At 35.8% G+C, this 16,938-nt stretch overlaps 1 protein-coding gene across 2 annotated transcripts; it reads right to left on the minus strand.

Moving 5' to 3' along the window:
- Window positions 1–416: 416 nt before the first annotated feature.
- Window positions 417–16,680, minus strand: MIM (P-loop containing nucleoside triphosphate hydrolases superfamily protein). Of its 2 annotated transcripts, XM_011078081.3 has the most exons (28): window positions 16,328–16,680; window positions 16,083–16,188; window positions 15,324–15,457; window positions 14,679–14,734; window positions 13,637–13,723; window positions 13,095–13,415; window positions 12,498–12,617; window positions 11,927–12,061; window positions 11,133–11,209; window positions 10,933–11,008; window positions 10,492–10,566; window positions 10,198–10,302; window positions 8,874–9,043; window positions 8,687–8,789; window positions 8,209–8,321; window positions 7,505–7,709; window positions 6,022–6,153; window positions 5,794–5,908; window positions 5,622–5,707; window positions 5,431–5,526; window positions 4,614–4,750; window positions 4,426–4,528; window positions 3,890–3,969; window positions 3,697–3,775; window positions 3,512–3,569; window positions 2,868–2,965; window positions 1,402–1,496; window positions 417–873 (listed from the first exon to the last, which is right to left on the minus strand). In XM_011078081.3, the coding sequence occupies exons 1-28, from the start codon at window positions 16,482–16,484 to the stop codon at window positions 816–818; spliced, it is 3,177 nt and encodes a 1,058-aa protein (XP_011076383.1). In that variant the 5' UTR covers window positions 16,485–16,680; the 3' UTR covers window positions 417–815. The 2 variants fall into 2 exon arrangements, with proteins under 2 accessions (XP_011076383.1, XP_011076385.1); XM_011078083.3 differs by lacking the exons at window positions 14,679–14,734; window positions 15,324–15,457; window positions 16,083–16,188; window positions 16,328–16,680 and adding an exon at window positions 14,120–14,172.
- Window positions 16,681–16,938: the final 258 nt, after the last annotated feature.

Genomic DNA, 16,938 nt, shown 5'->3' on the forward strand with positions numbered 1-16,938 from the left:
AAATAGACAAAATATTATAGCTTAAATGACATAATGTAATTTACTCAAAAAATTAAACTTATAATAATTTTTTATACGTATAAATTTTTAAAATCTATAAAGTAATAAAAGTGAGGCTAACAAATCCAGCAGAGTGGGATCTCCAATCTGAGTCGACATTATAAAAAAAGCTATTCAAACTTCTGATGCCCCTATTCTCAAAAATACCGTCATGAGTCCTGACCTCACACACGTAGCCGTTAAATAGCCGTTACCGCAAATTTGACTATTCATCAATTTCCTTTTCTGATTTTCACCATACCCATAGAACAAGCTATCAGATGTTACCAAATAAATTGCAATAAGAAATGAGAAGAACTGGAAAACAGAGTGACCCTTTCCAGTTATGTGATATACCTATTGCAGAGAGGTCTAGATTCTATGAAGATTGATGTTTGATAATGTAGGAGTACATGATTAGAACGTTGAGGGATGTACATGAATCAAAGACTACCCAACTGTAGTCATTTGCCAATGTGATTCATAACAAATAAGCTCACCCTCTAGAGGCATGCAAAACCTACAGGCATTGGCAATTCCTGTGTACAACAATCGGCTTATGGCGAAACCTTGAAAATAGATAAGCTTTACATCATTACAGACAAGGTTCGCAACATAGCTACTATACCTTAAATGTTAATCTGAACCAAAAAAGAAATTAGTTGAATGTAAACCTTACGGATGACAGACAATAATGGAAACTGCAGAACCTGGATGCCTGTTAGAACCTTAGGGTTGGATGTACAGCATATACTTTGCAGAAAAGGTGGGGATGGTCATCCACGAGGAGCCGCCATTTGCTGCTTTTTTATCCTTTCATCATGTTTCACCATACTGAGCCATAAGCATAGGTCAGAGAATGAAGTTTCAATTTGTATGCACAAAACAAATATAAAGTTTTAATACCAACAATTATTAATCCTATACTTTTCAAAAATTTCAAAAAGTTCAGATTTTATCACAAATTACTAAAGTGGGCTTAGACCTTACAACATGGAAATGTTAAGAATGACTCAAACAAATAGCCGAAAATAAAAAAAATGTACAAATTATCAGACTACACATTGTGGAAGGTGGATATGATGGGAGAATAGAGGTGGCCCCTCTACCCATTGGATATGCTTGGGCTTGTTATGATGGAGCCTCTTTGCACCTGAATACAGTAGAAAGCTCCCCACTAATAGGCCCGTGTTATGTAATTTGATTGAATATATAAATTCAAACTTCAGCATTATGAAAATTAGGGGGCTAGAGGTTCCATTTTCCCAAACTCTTTTGGTAGAATTCTGTAGGATACATGACCTGCCACTAAAATCAGAAAGATGCTAAAACTGAAATTGATTCTTTATGTTATATTATCACCTTATGTCATGAGGAGTGATAAATATCCACTGTGAACCGTGACTCAATGCAAAATCCACTATAGCGTCCAGGCTAATTTTTCTGCTAACTGCATCCTGCAGATAAAAAACAAAATAAAAAATCACAATGCTGACGCTTTTCCAGTCCATAGAAAAGGAATATATGAACTATAGGAAACTCATTGCACTAGTTATCTGAACATATAAGCTGCAGGAAAGTCAATGCATTACGAATACAATCTAACTTCATAACATGAAAGATATAAAAAATTAAGTTCTGAGGCAAGATGCAATTTCTGAATTTTTTTTAGTAAGGATAGAATGACTAACAAACAAAAGTGAAGAAAAAGAAAAAAACACCACTATGCTTATATAAGGTGGAAACCATTCAGCCACTTTTCCGGTTTAATGATGCCATGTCCACTCATCTCAAGACAAGCTTCTTCAATTTTGCATAACTTCCAAAATTTCTACAGAGAAATGTCTTTGACATTTATTTATTGGCCAGCTTAATATCTTCTTCCAGATGTCATCATAATAAAGCCAAACTGAAGTCTAGCTCCATTTTTTCCTCAATTAAATATGTTCTCCATGCATGCAGTAGAGGGACAATGAGACAAAGGACGATAGTTCATATAGTTTACGTTGCCCTCAGTGCTGTCTCTTCTTGTCAAAAGAGAAATGAAAACCACATCGAAGCCCATTCAAGCAAAAGTAATGTTTAACAAATATGGTTGAGTATTATGCCATAGATATTCTATGATGACCACGCCAATCTTTACATTTCTTTCTACTTTCACTTTGAACCACACTAATTTCTTATTTTGTTCCATTTCACAATCTCTTCTCATCCCTTCCTCTTTGTCAAACTCACACCGTTGCACCCACCTTAAGAAAAGATGAGTTGGTTTTGCTATAATAAACAGACTTCCAAAGCATAGCAAGAGGGATATTTCTTAAGGAGAATTCACAAATACACGTGGCAAGGCAATTCCACTTATGGTTAAAGTTTAGGCATTTGTAATTTCTGGGACACACCTCTACCTTTCCAGTGGTGGATGGAAAGTTGATACCAGGAGGGGTAGCTCTGGACCCACAGCCTATTAGCAACAGTGCTGGTATTACAAGTTCTTTCTAAGGCTAAGAAAGGCCTGGTCTTATCTTACCATAGGATCATTGCTAAAACTAAGAGTGCAGCAAATAGAACGCGGCATATCTCAGAAAGTGTGCGGGTTTCACAAACCTCTCTCTCCATTTGTATGCAATTCTTGCCAAGAGGAGAGAGTGTTAAAAGGAGTACCAATTGTCCTTTGTACTTCTCTAACTAGCGCAAAAGCATGTCAATCCATAACTCCAACTGGTTTGAGTTATATTCAAGAAAAACGAATCTTCCAAGGACAAAGATACTTCATAGGGAAAAATGCTTCTAACACCGGGAACTAAAAATGTTTCAGTTAGACGGCATACCATAAATACATCAAACTCATCCATTGCACGAAATGGAGCTTCTGTCATCTCATGAAGTGCGAGTGCGAAACACAATGTTGAAAAGGAACGCTCGCCACCTGTTCCACATTAAAGAACTCACAGTTTCACACCTTTTGATCCAGTTTTGCAAATACCAAAAAGGATGGGAAGAACTTCTTCCAAGTTGGTGTAAGCCATACTCATGGAGAAGCATGATGGCTTAATCAAGATAAGTCAAGCACAAGTAGCCACTAGGAAAAGTTATCTAAGCTGTCCTAATACCATCTTAACAGGAAGATGACCATACAAGTTTTAACATCTTTTTTCTTCTTAGTAAAACCCCATGGGAACAATCAGACAGGGCTATTCCATCCCAATGATTCCAAAAAAAAAATAATGAAAGAAAAATGAATCTCCAAGGTTATCCTGCAAGGGCAATTTTCCCCTTTTTTTCCTTTTCTTTTTCTTTTTTTTTTTTTTTGTGTGGGGGTGGTGGGGGGAGCTGTTTATGTTCTTCACTAGCAGAAGTATTTAGAAATTGATCGCCGATATCAACCACAAGCACTCAAAAGAGAGCGATAAATAAAGGAAACAAATATTATGACCAAACAAATAAATAACTAAATAAACAACAACAATCAAACCTGAAAGCCCTCTAGTGTCACGAACAGAGCTGCTCGATGCATCTTGAGGCATTTTTACCTGGTATAGGATCAAATTGAACCAAAGGAAGCCAATTGATTAGTCATTCTTGTATCAAAATGATCCTACAAAGCTAAGTTAATCCTTCTTGATGATAATGGCATGCTAATTTCATTCAGTCATTTACCTCTACTGAGAGGGTCTGCTCTTCATAGCTAACTTTGATTTGACCACTTATCCCTTTCTTTTTCAAATGGCCATTAAATCTATTGAATACAATTTTCCGTAAGTTAGATTGAAGTATTAAAGTCAGAAATTCTCCTCTTGAATAGAAAAAGTCACTTTGAATAAGAAAGAAATCTAAAGAGAACAGGCCCTACTGCCACGTTAGCTGCCGCTTCAGAAGAGTTGCATTCCTCTGGAACTTGCTCCATCTCAATTCTAAGGCTTTCTCACATGCCTGATATAGATAATAAGAAAAGAATTCGAAGGCACTTGAAGGAGTAAGGCAATGAATTTAGGAGTAGCAGACCTAAAAATCAGATCTGTCTCAATAAACTACTAGGAAATATGAAAAGAAATCAGAAAACCAAATAACATTCAGACTCAAAATAATGGAGGAGAAATAAGCCAACAAACAGATCAAGCACCTAGGACATGGAACTAACTAAATACCCAGTACCTTCTCTTTCTAAGTTAGGCATCAGTTTTAAGAAATCCATTTACAAATTATAGCAGCTATGCTTCTATTTGCGTAGAAGGGAATAAATTAATGAGCAGACTGGGGTTGAAGAATGCTTAATAAACATACCATGGTAGCAAGCAGGCAAGCATGGAGACACAAAAATTTGGAGGAATACTTGTCCCTTTATAATCATGTAGAACAAGCAAGAGATATGAGGATGCTTTAACTTACTTCCAACTTCTCTCGAAAGGCTTTGTAAGTTTGTTGTTTTCTTGATATCTTACGCTCTTTTTTCTCGCACAACATTCTTAGATCATCGATAGATTCTGGAAATCTGCACAGGAAATTCCCTCAAGTGAATAACAGAAAAAGTATAAAACAACCTCATGTCTTAGAAGATAGAATGTTTCAATTTTTACCTTTGGCTTTCGCGCTCAAGTCTTTGTTTCAACCTACTAAGTTGAGCACTGAGTTGCTCAGGATCGCTTTCCTTACAGCCTCCTAAGGCCTGAATCTCACTCTCAGGACATATAATTGACGCTTTCCGATGACTTTCCTATGATTTAACCAGAAACCATCACCACGTTTTCTTGAGAACCCACTTACAACAGAGAATAATGACACATGACAATAAAGGTAGAAGTGATTAAGTAAGGTGGTTAAAAAAGTAATATGACCCAGTGCCAAAAACAAGTGCACCATGTTGGGGAACATGGTCAGAAAGTTTTGCATGGGTGAATTGCCTTTAATTCCCAAGCATAGTGTTAAGAATCATGACTTGACTCTCCAAATAATTGTAAAATCACAAGAGAATCACAATAATATCTAAGTGATTCTTGTGATATCTATATGATTTGATTTTGGAGAGATTTCCTCCATTTTCCGTTATCCACATATCTAATTCACCAATATCAATAAATGAATGTTAATCCTCAAACTAAGAGACAATAACATAATTTAGCCCTTTGGGCATTTTTCTCGTGGACGTAAACCACGTAAATCTTCGTCTTTTGTTTCTCTCTTCACATATCTAAAATTCCGACACAGCTTTTTCGTAAGGATTCTCTGGTACGCATAAGGCAACCATATGTTGCATGCACAGATGTTAAATATAGTTGCATATATCAAAGCCTGAAGAAACATAGTCATTTTGCGAAAAGTACCATCGCTGAGTCTACAACATAAAAATTGTAAATCTCGGTGAGTTATATTCCCAAAGCCGGACTTGAAATGCACCTTACAACTGCGTTCAAGATCCCGACACTCGGCCTCTGCATTTCCCAGTTCGGCAAGGACTTTAGAGTGCATCTGTTCCTCATAATATTTCTTCTCCTGAACAAAGAATTGCATAGGAAAATTTTCAAAAAACTTACAGCCAGAATAACTAAAATAGGGAGAGAATATATAAGCAGGTAACAGAAATCGACCGCTTCTGCTTCATGAAGATCTTTCTCTATCATCATCAGTTCGCTCTCTGCTTCTGCTAATGCATCAATTTCGGACTTCGCCGACTCTACATTATAAACATTCGATAATGGGGCACAAAGAACAGTAACCACAAGGACTCAACATAACATTTGAAAAAAAGATCAGGATTACCACACAGATTTTCAAACGACATTTTGAGCTCTTTAGCTTTAGTTCCTGCTTCATTCACTTTCTTCTGAAGTTCTTCCCGCAAAGTTTCCTTTTCTTGTATTTCATCATGCAGTTTCTGCACATAATTTCCGAGCAAGAGAATGTGAAGACAAGTAGTTTATGATATAGAGAAGAGCTCCACATAAACTCTAACTAGATTAGCTTTAGAAAGTAGTCCAAAAAACAGACAGATATCTCTCGGTGAAGCTCATCCACAGTAGATGCAGGTGCAGCACTAGCTTCTGAGGCAAGCATTTTTTTCATATCTTCCAGCTCAAATTCCTTAGTCCTAAGTTGCCGCTCGACATGGATACGCCTTCTCTGGAAGAAGTTACAGTTATAACTTATAAGGATCAGGACGCCAAGCAAAAGTTCTGAATAAACCAAAATTAGCAGCACGAATTTCCCATGTTTCACATAAAATAACAATAAATTCAGCACATTGCATGCGGTTGGTATTATTTTACACTTCCGCTGATATTATATGATTGGAATTTGATATCTTAACACAATAATCTTTCGAAGTGCAAATACTGCCTCTGTTCACCACTATATGTTAGAGAAGATCAATTTCATGACACAATTTATATATTAACACAACAATCTTTCAAAGTGCAAAATACTGCTTCTGTGTTCAGCACTATATGATAAAACTCCAATTTCATGAGTAAAGAAACTGGGAAAACATGTAAAGAAATATTCAGTATGTTTGGTTTCGATTTTGGCCCATCTTTGAGATGGGCCAAAATATAGTGTATGTTTGTCTTGCTTGATTTTGTAAGTTTTGAATATATTTTTGATTATTTTAAAATAGTTTTAATTATTTTTTGTCCAAAAAATATAATTAATTAAAAAATAATATTTATTTTAATCACTCACAACTAAATAAATTATATATATTTTTACACATACATATATATAAAAATATATAAAAGAGACATGATTTGACAATGAACAGTATTTTTTGTCTCCCCACTACCCAACATCAAACATACCATACTTATTTTATATTATCTTCAAAAACAAATCCAAACATACACACTATCTCTAACTTATTTTTATTTATCTTTATTTTTCTCTCTCTATCTTCACAAAACACCCCAAAACAAGTTAAAAGCAAAACCAAACATTATGATTGTTTTCAGCATTTTTCAAAAGAATATGGTTGCATTAACATGTTACTAGCCCTGCGGGCTTGAAGAATATCGCATGGTCAGTTTAGCAAAAGAAATCTTTACAGAACCTGGGAAGCAGTTATCTCTATTGCCAGTACTGGTGTATTTTGCTGTAAAAGAGTCTCACTAGAAGTCATTCTATCATGCAAAGCAATCATATCAGTTTTCATGATAAAAGTTTTCTAGATGAAGTCAAATATCACAGTTTCTTCACCCGTTTGCTTTCAGAAAAGTTAAACTGTAGGGTCTCTTGTCCCATGGAATGGGACAATCATATTCCAACATCAAAGACTCCCATTGCCACTCAGCTTAGCTTGTCATATCTTTGAACTCATTCCAGGTCTAAGTTCACATGCATATCAGAACTGTTATTCACAACCACTAGGAATGTTAAAAGACCCTAATAGATGACAGCCTGTTTTTCACTGTTACATGCATATAATTGAAATCAGCTTTAGTATGTTATTAACAAGGAATCTTGGAGGGCAAGGGGATACCTTCACACTGCCTAACATGTCTCGAAGATTCCTTAAGTCTTCCTCCTTACCACGTTTTACTCCCCGGCCTTTTTGAACATTCTCTTTTGCTTCTAATGCGTCTCTTTCGAGATTTTTAATCTCGTTATCAAATGAACCACAAAGACGACCACCTCTCAAGTTTTTATTGGGGGGAAGAATGGTTTGGGCTGAACCACGGGAAAACCTGCAAACGAGCTCCCATCATCATTATCTTGAAGTTGCTACCTTATTGAAGCAAATTACAGAACTTGGATGGATAATAGCAAAAGTTGAATGCTCTGGTCTATATTTTTACATTTTAGCTAAAATAACTTAAGAAACAGCTCCTATGAATAGTGAATAGAACTTATCATGGCAAAATATAGAATCAAAATATTCAACAGACCTGCAGCGGAAGATGGACTCCAAAAAGATTAGCACTTTAAGTCAGTATTCCGTGCAGTGTGCTAAATTCAGACTTCATTATTGTCATACATGGAATAATTAAAGATTCTTTCATTTATTAGCATCAAACAACTTGAAACATGATATGCATAAGGCTAACAATCCAACAGATTGATACATAATACATCTAAATATTTCCATAACATAAAATATAGAAAAACAATCAAAAACAAAAAACAAAAATACACCAGTAATTTTAGTCGGTGGAGATTGAGTGATGGGTTCGCTTGTTATCTTACATCTTGTACCCATCAGATGTGTAAACCTCCTTCAGATTTGATATCCTCTGATCAAAGGCAACAATTTTACCAATATCATAATCTTTAACAAGCACTTGCCTCTCAGCACTAGCCTACAAGAAATACAGACTATTTAAACAGTGTTCACAACATCATGGTGAAGAAATTAGAACTGAGTGATTAGAGATCGACAAAATAAAGTAAGCAAAAAGCAGGTGTGTCTGAAAGTCAACACCACATTCTACAACAGTATTGAACCAGCAGAATCCATTTCTCAACAAGCACATTTCTCTACTACATTCCGAAATGTAAAAATATGTACAGTAGAATAATATATAAAAGTAACGAGATGGTAAAAAATAAATGTAATACTAGGTTACATAAGAACGAACTGACTTCTAAAGTCACTTAGATATAAAATTCAAAACAATTAGATATAGAAGTCAAAATAGGAGCTGCAAGAAAGTGCAAATTTTACCACATCAACCAACGCATTGAGCACCGTAGGATTGTCAGAGTCCATAACAGAGAATACAGTGGGATGATTAGTCTGGGGAAGCATATGTCTTGGAATGTCAATTCTACGAATAGACCAAAGGTCAACAATTAGAAAAGGTCACTTGGCCAAAGATAACTGGAAATTGGAGATATGCATCTAGCCATACCTTGGTCTGGAGAAGTCATATATGATAATCTGTAAGTGGTTATAGTTTGCTTCCCTTGCACATGCTCTCAAAATACGGGCATCTTTGTGATCTGTCACAATGAAAGCATTGAGCACCCTGCCAACTGCATTTTCAATAGCTATAGACCACATTTCTCCATCTTCCAATTTCTGTGATAAATAATTCAACAAAAAGTAAGGAGCTAGTCAGCAAGCAGGCTCAAGATAACAGCAACACTAATTAAAAAAGAACACCCTGTCTCATGCATGAAAAGCTATAGTTATACTCAGAACCAAAGTGACCTAGCCACATTTTCAAACTGGAATTAAATCGACATTAAACTAACATTTTACTAGAAGAAATAAATTAGGGAAAAAAAAAACTAATAATACCAATCATACATGTATTCCCATTCATGTACTATGATTGAAAAACATTGAGTTCAGCAGATCCTTGCAGCTCATGTGAACTGCTACACAAAAATATAAAAGGATAAATTACATCTACACTGTTTGACTTTCAGCGAATTTATACAAACCACCCCTCCCTTTCGCATAATTACACAAACTACCAGTCAGTTGGAAAAGGAGCCAGAAAATGTGGAAAGACATATTTCCACCTCCGGTGAAAGCATAAAAAATAGAAAATCACTGACCATTTCACCCTTTGTTCAAAATTTGAATTAAAGAAAAAATCCCACCTTTTTCCTTTTATATCTATATAGATGTGCATATATGTATTTATATATAATATATATTTTGTATATACATTACATACATATTACATATATTTTCATATATTATGAAAACATATACACACACTCCAAGACAGCAGCTCTCTTAACTTTGACTTTTCATTCAAGGAATGCATTATTCATTTTTCCCTAACTCGGGGATATAGGCTTTCATGCTGAAATGGCATATATGATGGCACTCCCTCTGCGAGAATATGGAAAAGAAGGAATTGGGCAGCTGAAACCAACAGTAAATTATGGATATCCGTATGGACCTCATTGACAAGTATGTTCTTAAGATGTATGGATGAAAATTATACCATATTCAAAACCAAAAGAAGAGTGAGAAAGAGAGCACACAGAAAAGAAAGAAAAGGAAAAAAGAAATAGATAAGAAACAGTAGCAGAAAAGAAAAAAAAGAAAAAAAGAAATAGATAATAAACAGTAGCAGCGGAATGATGATTACATGTAGGTTGTTATACATGAACTGTAACGTGATCAATGGTTAATTTATGACAAGATATTCAATATCATTCAGCCATTTTGCATTCATGCAGAGTAAAACATGCAGTGTCACTCCAATACTTTACCACATGAGCACCAATGGGACCAATTGGTGGGCTGCTAAATTTATGTTGATGCCGCTCAATGGCCTGCAAGAGACTGGCCACTCGACCTCCTCCAAATGCAGTAACCTTCAAGGCAAAAGCAATAAAAGTTGGAGAATAAAGGGATGATACAGAAGATGCTTGAGATTATACAAATAAAAAATTCACATGACAGGTGCAGTGCCTATATTGACTTATATAAAGCAAAAACAAAGATGAAGAAAATAGGACTGGGTTGAGAAACTAAATTGAGTATCTGAAACAAGATTCTCTCACCTTGTTTCTTTGATGCATTTGGAGCTCACGGATACGCGAAGAAATATTTCGATGGGTTCTCTCAACATCTTCTATCTGAAATTGAATCAAATTAATCATAAATGACTAAATGAGATTGCAAAAGAATACCCGTCCCACACCAAAAAAGGCTTACAGGACCAGGAAGTATCTAAGCATGCAATACCAACAATAAACCTGCTGGAATTCCATTTGTTAAACCATGACCATGAGGATAGGGAAAGATCAGAAGACATCAGCAATATTTGTTCAGTATTTTTCAAATATATCTACTGCCAGTTCATGCTTTCTAATTCTTTTTTGCTGCTCCTGGGTGGGAAGAGGAAGGGGAAGCGCATGCAGTATGGTGTAAAGGTATGAACAAGAAGTTGAAGAACCATGAAGATACCATCAGACTAAAAAAGTATGATATAGTTTCTATACCTGATTGGTAATTTTTACTATTTCATTTTCTAGCATAGCTATCCTTTGTGCCATTTCATCCTCCTCTTCCTTCAATCTGAATATAATCAGACCCATCAAAAAGAACAAGACGATAATCATTTACTCAGATCATTGGATTCAAAGTGGAAAAAAGCATAAAGACACACGCATATCAATGTGATTGATATTTGAAATGCTACCTCTGATAGTTAGCATTAACTTCATCTACTTCAACTTGGAGTTTCTTGAGCTTTTCCTCCATCTCATTCTCTTCAGCCTATGGCCAATCAGATATTAATGGCATATACTCGCTAATTGTAAATTAATATATGTTAAACTGGCTTACATGCATGACTATCAATCTTGAGAACATTAAAATTGAGGTGATGCATCATAAATGTTAAAGTTGTTTTATCCTTAAGCACAAAAACCATTTGTGTATTTCTCCGCTGGAAGATGTCTAGTGCCAACATAAAACTTGAAGCCTCTTTAACTCATATTCATCAAATATCTTCATACACGAATTCAAAATTAAGTTTTTGTTTCAGTTTTTACCTAAACAAATTGGCAATTACATCCTCATTTTACCATGCGGGATTTGACCATTGGGGATTGTACATTTTTAGAAAACAAAAATACTTGAGATGCATAAACTCGGAAACAAAGCAACTTTACCTCACCGGTGATCAAATTGAAAAAATCAAGGTCAAAAGTAAAATCAACCTTTTTATCTATCACATTTAGTTTAACCATCAAAGATAATATTCTGAAACACGTAATAAGGCTATCCATTCATATAATTTGGCACATCATATCTGGTTAATACCATCATCATATACATGGATTCTAAGTCAAAAGATACATCAAATCATTCAAATACACCTGAAAACAATTCCCAAGCTCCCATATAAGCTTCACGGAAAGAGAACGGACTCAGAGTTTCCACTATCATACGTCAGTGAGTAAAATAAAAGATGTAAAGTAGGCATATTACCTGTGTATTTTTCATATACTGCTCATGCAAATCATGAATCTGTTGCTCAAGCAATTTGACCCGTTCAACCATCTTCTGGATTTGCCTAGTCCTGCGATTTTGTTCACTTTCTAGCTCAAGTCTCTCCTTCACAGCCTAGGATAAAAGCTTCGGGCATGAGGATCCTAATTGTAATTGCAACACCACTATAAACCGTAATTAACTTAACTTATAACACATGAATGTATAAGAAAACGAGTTGTGAGCACTTAATCACAAGATAAATAAACAATGAAATAGATGCAGAAAGAATTTTGTCAAATTTTGAACTTGAGAAGGGGCAAAAGACCAGAAGAAAATTGTAGTTTTCCTGTACACAGAGACAATGGCTTTCCTCACAAGGGAAGAATGCAAGATCATTTTGAGGAAAATGAAACAATTAGTACTATAAAAAGTGGGAGAAACGACTAAAGGATACACTTAAGTCTTTGAAAACTAATAAGAAATAGCTAATTCACTGTCTAGGATAAGCCACATAGATATACATACTTTTAGAATTCAGAAAATGCAAAATACCCATTAACCATCTCACCATAGAAAGGTTCTGCTTCAAATCCTCCTTCATGCTTCTCACTTCAGATGTCCTTTCTATCATATTAGATATCTGACTTTTCTTTTTTGACAATTTATCGCCCAATTCTTCCATCTTGTGCTGCAAATCAAGCAAACAAAATTTTCCAGTCAACCAAGCCTTTCTATCAAATTCCATAGAACCAACCACTAAGATCAAATTTGGTACAAGAAAATGGGGGTCAAACGAACTGGCAGTCTGGATGCACTAACAACCCCCTTTGTCTTATCATGCCCTTGGAAATAAGAACTTCCCAACGAATACACTCCTAAGAACAAGGTGCTTGATTTTCCCCCCATTGCTACTGAGGTTATCCATTACTCCGATCAGGGTTCCATAATGAGGGCATAGAGAGGGCATTTTAGCCCTCATATATCCTTCAATACCCACACATAATGCCCTAAAAACCAATGCAATAACTTCCGTAGCCTCCCTCTTAGCCAATTTTCATGCCTCAGTGAACATAAGTTAAACAAATAAGATGTTTTTGGAATATGCTTTTACACTGTGGAGACGAAAAATAAGAAATTTCCATGAGAGCTACATCAAGCAACCTACATGCTGCTTGTCAATCCGTGCTTGGCAGCTGGGTATCCTTCCTTTTAGCTTTTCGATCAATTTATGTTGCGCATCAAGTTTTCTGTCAGCATCATATACCCATGACCAAGCTAGTTTCTTTCTCAACAACTGCACCTGCTGTAATATCTCCTCCACAAATTCCATACTTTTGATCTTTTCTTGCAATTCATCCAGTTCCTTCAATATCGGTCTCAGTGACTCTTCCAACTGATTAACCAGGGCCTTTGCATCATGTAGTTGTTTTTCAATACCTTTTAATAGATCATCCACTTGTTGAAGGAGAGTTGCCTTGAAAAAGAACTGTGAAACTGGTGTTAGTTGCTGGCTTTAACAAAATTTATTCATCAAGCTTGATCACGGAATAGTGCAATACTTCACCATATGAAAAAATATGCTAATGGTTCACAAATGAATGGGCAAAAAAGAGTATACGGCAGAATATAAGCACTTGCCAAGTGTACAGAAGAACTTTTTCAGGTTAAACATCCTGATTGCTGAAGTTAGAGGAAGTTACTTTGTACCTTGAACTTATCTTTTGCATTCCCAGAATGCAAAAATTCTCTGCTCTTGTCCTGGCTCATGATAACACATGGATTCTCTACATCAATCTACATAGCAAAAGCACAAGTCACTACCAAACGTGCTTAAGCATAAAAAATTACAACTTTTTGGGGAAAAAGTATGAAACATTGCATTGTTGCTATTGCATAACAGCATAAAAAGATCAGAAAATAGCCAACCAACGAAATATAGGCCAAAAGCCAGGTTCTTTCTCAGCCATCTCTAGTGGCACAAGACATGCTATAGAAAGCTGATAGAAAGAAATGACTTGAAGAACATATAGCCCAAATGGACAACCAAGTAGCTGTATACTTTTCCTTTCAATTTCCTACTTGGCATTCAAAATATGAACACTCATAGACTAGTTTCTTTCACAACCTTCCCTATATGGGCTCAACACAATACGACTTAGAACAGAGGAGCATAACATTGCTTTCCCACACCTTTTGCTTCTAACTTCTGCCCTTTTCTCCTTCTTCCCGCAAGGATAACTACACTAAAGTTTTCAGCACAAATTTGTATTAATAAACCAATTTCAGTAGCTAGAAAGCATTGACCACAAAATAAGTATATGAAATCAGGATATAATGTGCTGAAGTCCTCCAATCTCAAGGACAATAATAGAATAGGTGGAATAAAATAAAATTACAGGAAATAATCACAAGTATATATATTCCTTATTTATGCAACATTAAATGTTAATGAGGTGCTCCATATATCATTTATTAATATACTTTACCATGTTGGATGCACTAAGATACTTTTTCCTTTTAAGAAGCATGCGTTTTTGCATACTTTTACATTATAGGAAGCCAAAAACATAACCTAGTATTTGAATTAGGGGCAAAGAAACAATGTCCATATCATGCATCAAGCATAAAAGTAGGGCCGTCCAAGATATAAATGAAGGGAAAGGAAGTAAAATTTGCAGAGAGTAGTAAAAGCAGAAGTTTGCTCTTTTGATGAATAGATGAAGATATGAAAGTGGTCCGTAACACTCACATTGAAGTGTTCTACAATCTCACGAAGATCCTCCTTCCTGGTACCAACCCTCCTACCTGGAAAACAGGCAATTAGAAGGAGTCATAAGAATAAAAACTATGCAAGTTCTCAACAAATAGAAACGGTAAAACATAAAGAAAAGAGGGATGATGGTTCCAAATATGGAAACAAAAGCAATCCAAAACGCCAGGAATTCCAGAAAGAATAAAAATTTTATAGTACTATCTATTCACATGGTAATAAAAGTCTGGCATCATTCCTCTTTCGGTATTGATTCAGGATGGTGATAGAATAATACAGGTTTATAACCAACCACTATAACCTTACTCTGTCACAAGGAACATACATGGGAGTGAACTTCTATTCAGACATAAAACTGTACCAAAGTTCATCAGGAGCTTTCATTCATAAAACTGTAACTTTCTTGTGATAAAACATGGACGACGGGAAGCTGATTTCTTAAAGCACTTAAACACAGAGAAGCACGACACTGAAAGTAAAGTAATAATGGCACGAATTCAAATTCTCATATCACTTTTACATTTTTCGGAATGTAGAAGCAACATTTGATTCTCTAGAGATATTAAGCATTCTGTGGTCCTGGATAACCGAAGTAAATAAGAGCAAAGACCCAGTGAATGAAACCTTGACTGTTTTTCAATATGATGGAACTTGTTGATTCTGAAATTCTACGGTCCACAATAATGAAGTCTCCATACAATTCTGGCTTGAAAGCATCTTCTCCTTGATTTTTTATCTCAACTTGAACAAGTGCATGGCTGCAAATGAGTAAGAGTAAACCATCTTATCCAGAAACATGGAGAAAAAGAGGCTTATCACACAATTTAATAATAAATCATGCAAAAAGTAATTTACCAACTGAATTCCAGCAAAATGATGTTTAAGGAAATGTAAAAGATAAGTAGCCCGTTGTAAAGACTGAGATGCATGATAGGCATAAAATAACTCAAAGGTGTTCCATGAGTTTTCCACTAGGGGGTCACCCATCAATTTCACTTGTTAGACAGGTGAAACAAAGGGACTAAATTAGAGAAGAAGATCAAAAAGCAACTTGGAAAAAGATGATGAAAAGATAACTTTCAATTCAAACAAGCAAGTGATTTCATGACACCAACATCTTCCCTAGCATGATGTGTGAGCTTGAAAAGGATATTTCATTCAGCCAACACCCTGTAGAAGAAAGAGAAATATGGAATTGAATCGTTAACGAAGGAAGAATACACATAAACTAGCAAGTTCACTGATGCACACACATGCAATGCTTTTTCAAGCAAAACCTTAATTTCAAACTTTTGATGCATTCTAAACATAAATCTCTAACTTTATAACAAACCAACCATCCTAAAATACTTATGGTATTTTTTGTCTGACATAAAACCAAACCTGCAGCCAGTCTTTATAAAATCTTTCATTGTATTTGCTCTTTGCGTGCCACGAGCCCGGCTCCCAAATGCTACACAGAGCGCCGTCAATATAGCACTTTTCCCACCTACACATGAAACAATTCCTATAAAGATTACAATTGAAATAAAGAAAAAAAGAGCATATATACATAAGCATAATCCAAGAACAGGGGAGAGTGCATTCGTGGGCTTGAGAGAGAGAGAGAGAGAGAATGGAGAGCTCACTTCCATTTTGACCAGTGACAAAATTGACCCAGTCGCCAAGCTCGATTTCGAGATTGCTGTGGCACATGAAATTTTCTAGGCGGATTCTGGATATGATACCGGCTTGCGGACGGTTCGGGACATGGGTTGGACCGGTAGAAACCCTAGGATCCGCCATTGAAGCTGTGAAGCTTCAGGCTTTTGGGGCCTTAGTTTTGCTCTTGAGGGAGAAGAAGAAACGAGCGTGACGAAGAAAAGCAAGAGAATTTGGTGGGGCTCCCTCTGCTTCTCTCTTGGCGCGTAGCAGCGACTGACTGAGAGGCTACAGAGCACTCACTCAGTCACTCTGGGGGAGAATGGGCGGGAACAAATATTTAAGGCCGTGTTTGGCAATGTTGGTTACCTGCTATTAGAAAATTTCATTCCAAAAGATTAACTAAAAATCATAAAAATATATAATTTATACCCATATAACATTACAATACGTTGATTATTGCGTAATTACATAAAACTCCCGTTGTTATGCAAAATTAACTGAAAACTCCCTTTATTAATAAAATAAGCAAAAAGAGTTGTGTATTTTTTAAAATAATGCACACAATCCCCCACCGTTTGTTTTCTTTAACGTGTTA

Source organism: Sesamum indicum, linkage group LG4 (assembly GCF_026168435.1).
Source record: "Sesamum indicum cultivar Baizhima isolate 11 linkage group LG4, ASM2616843v1, whole genome shotgun sequence".
Lineage (NCBI taxonomy): Eukaryota > Viridiplantae > Streptophyta > Magnoliopsida > Lamiales > Pedaliaceae > Sesamum > Sesamum indicum.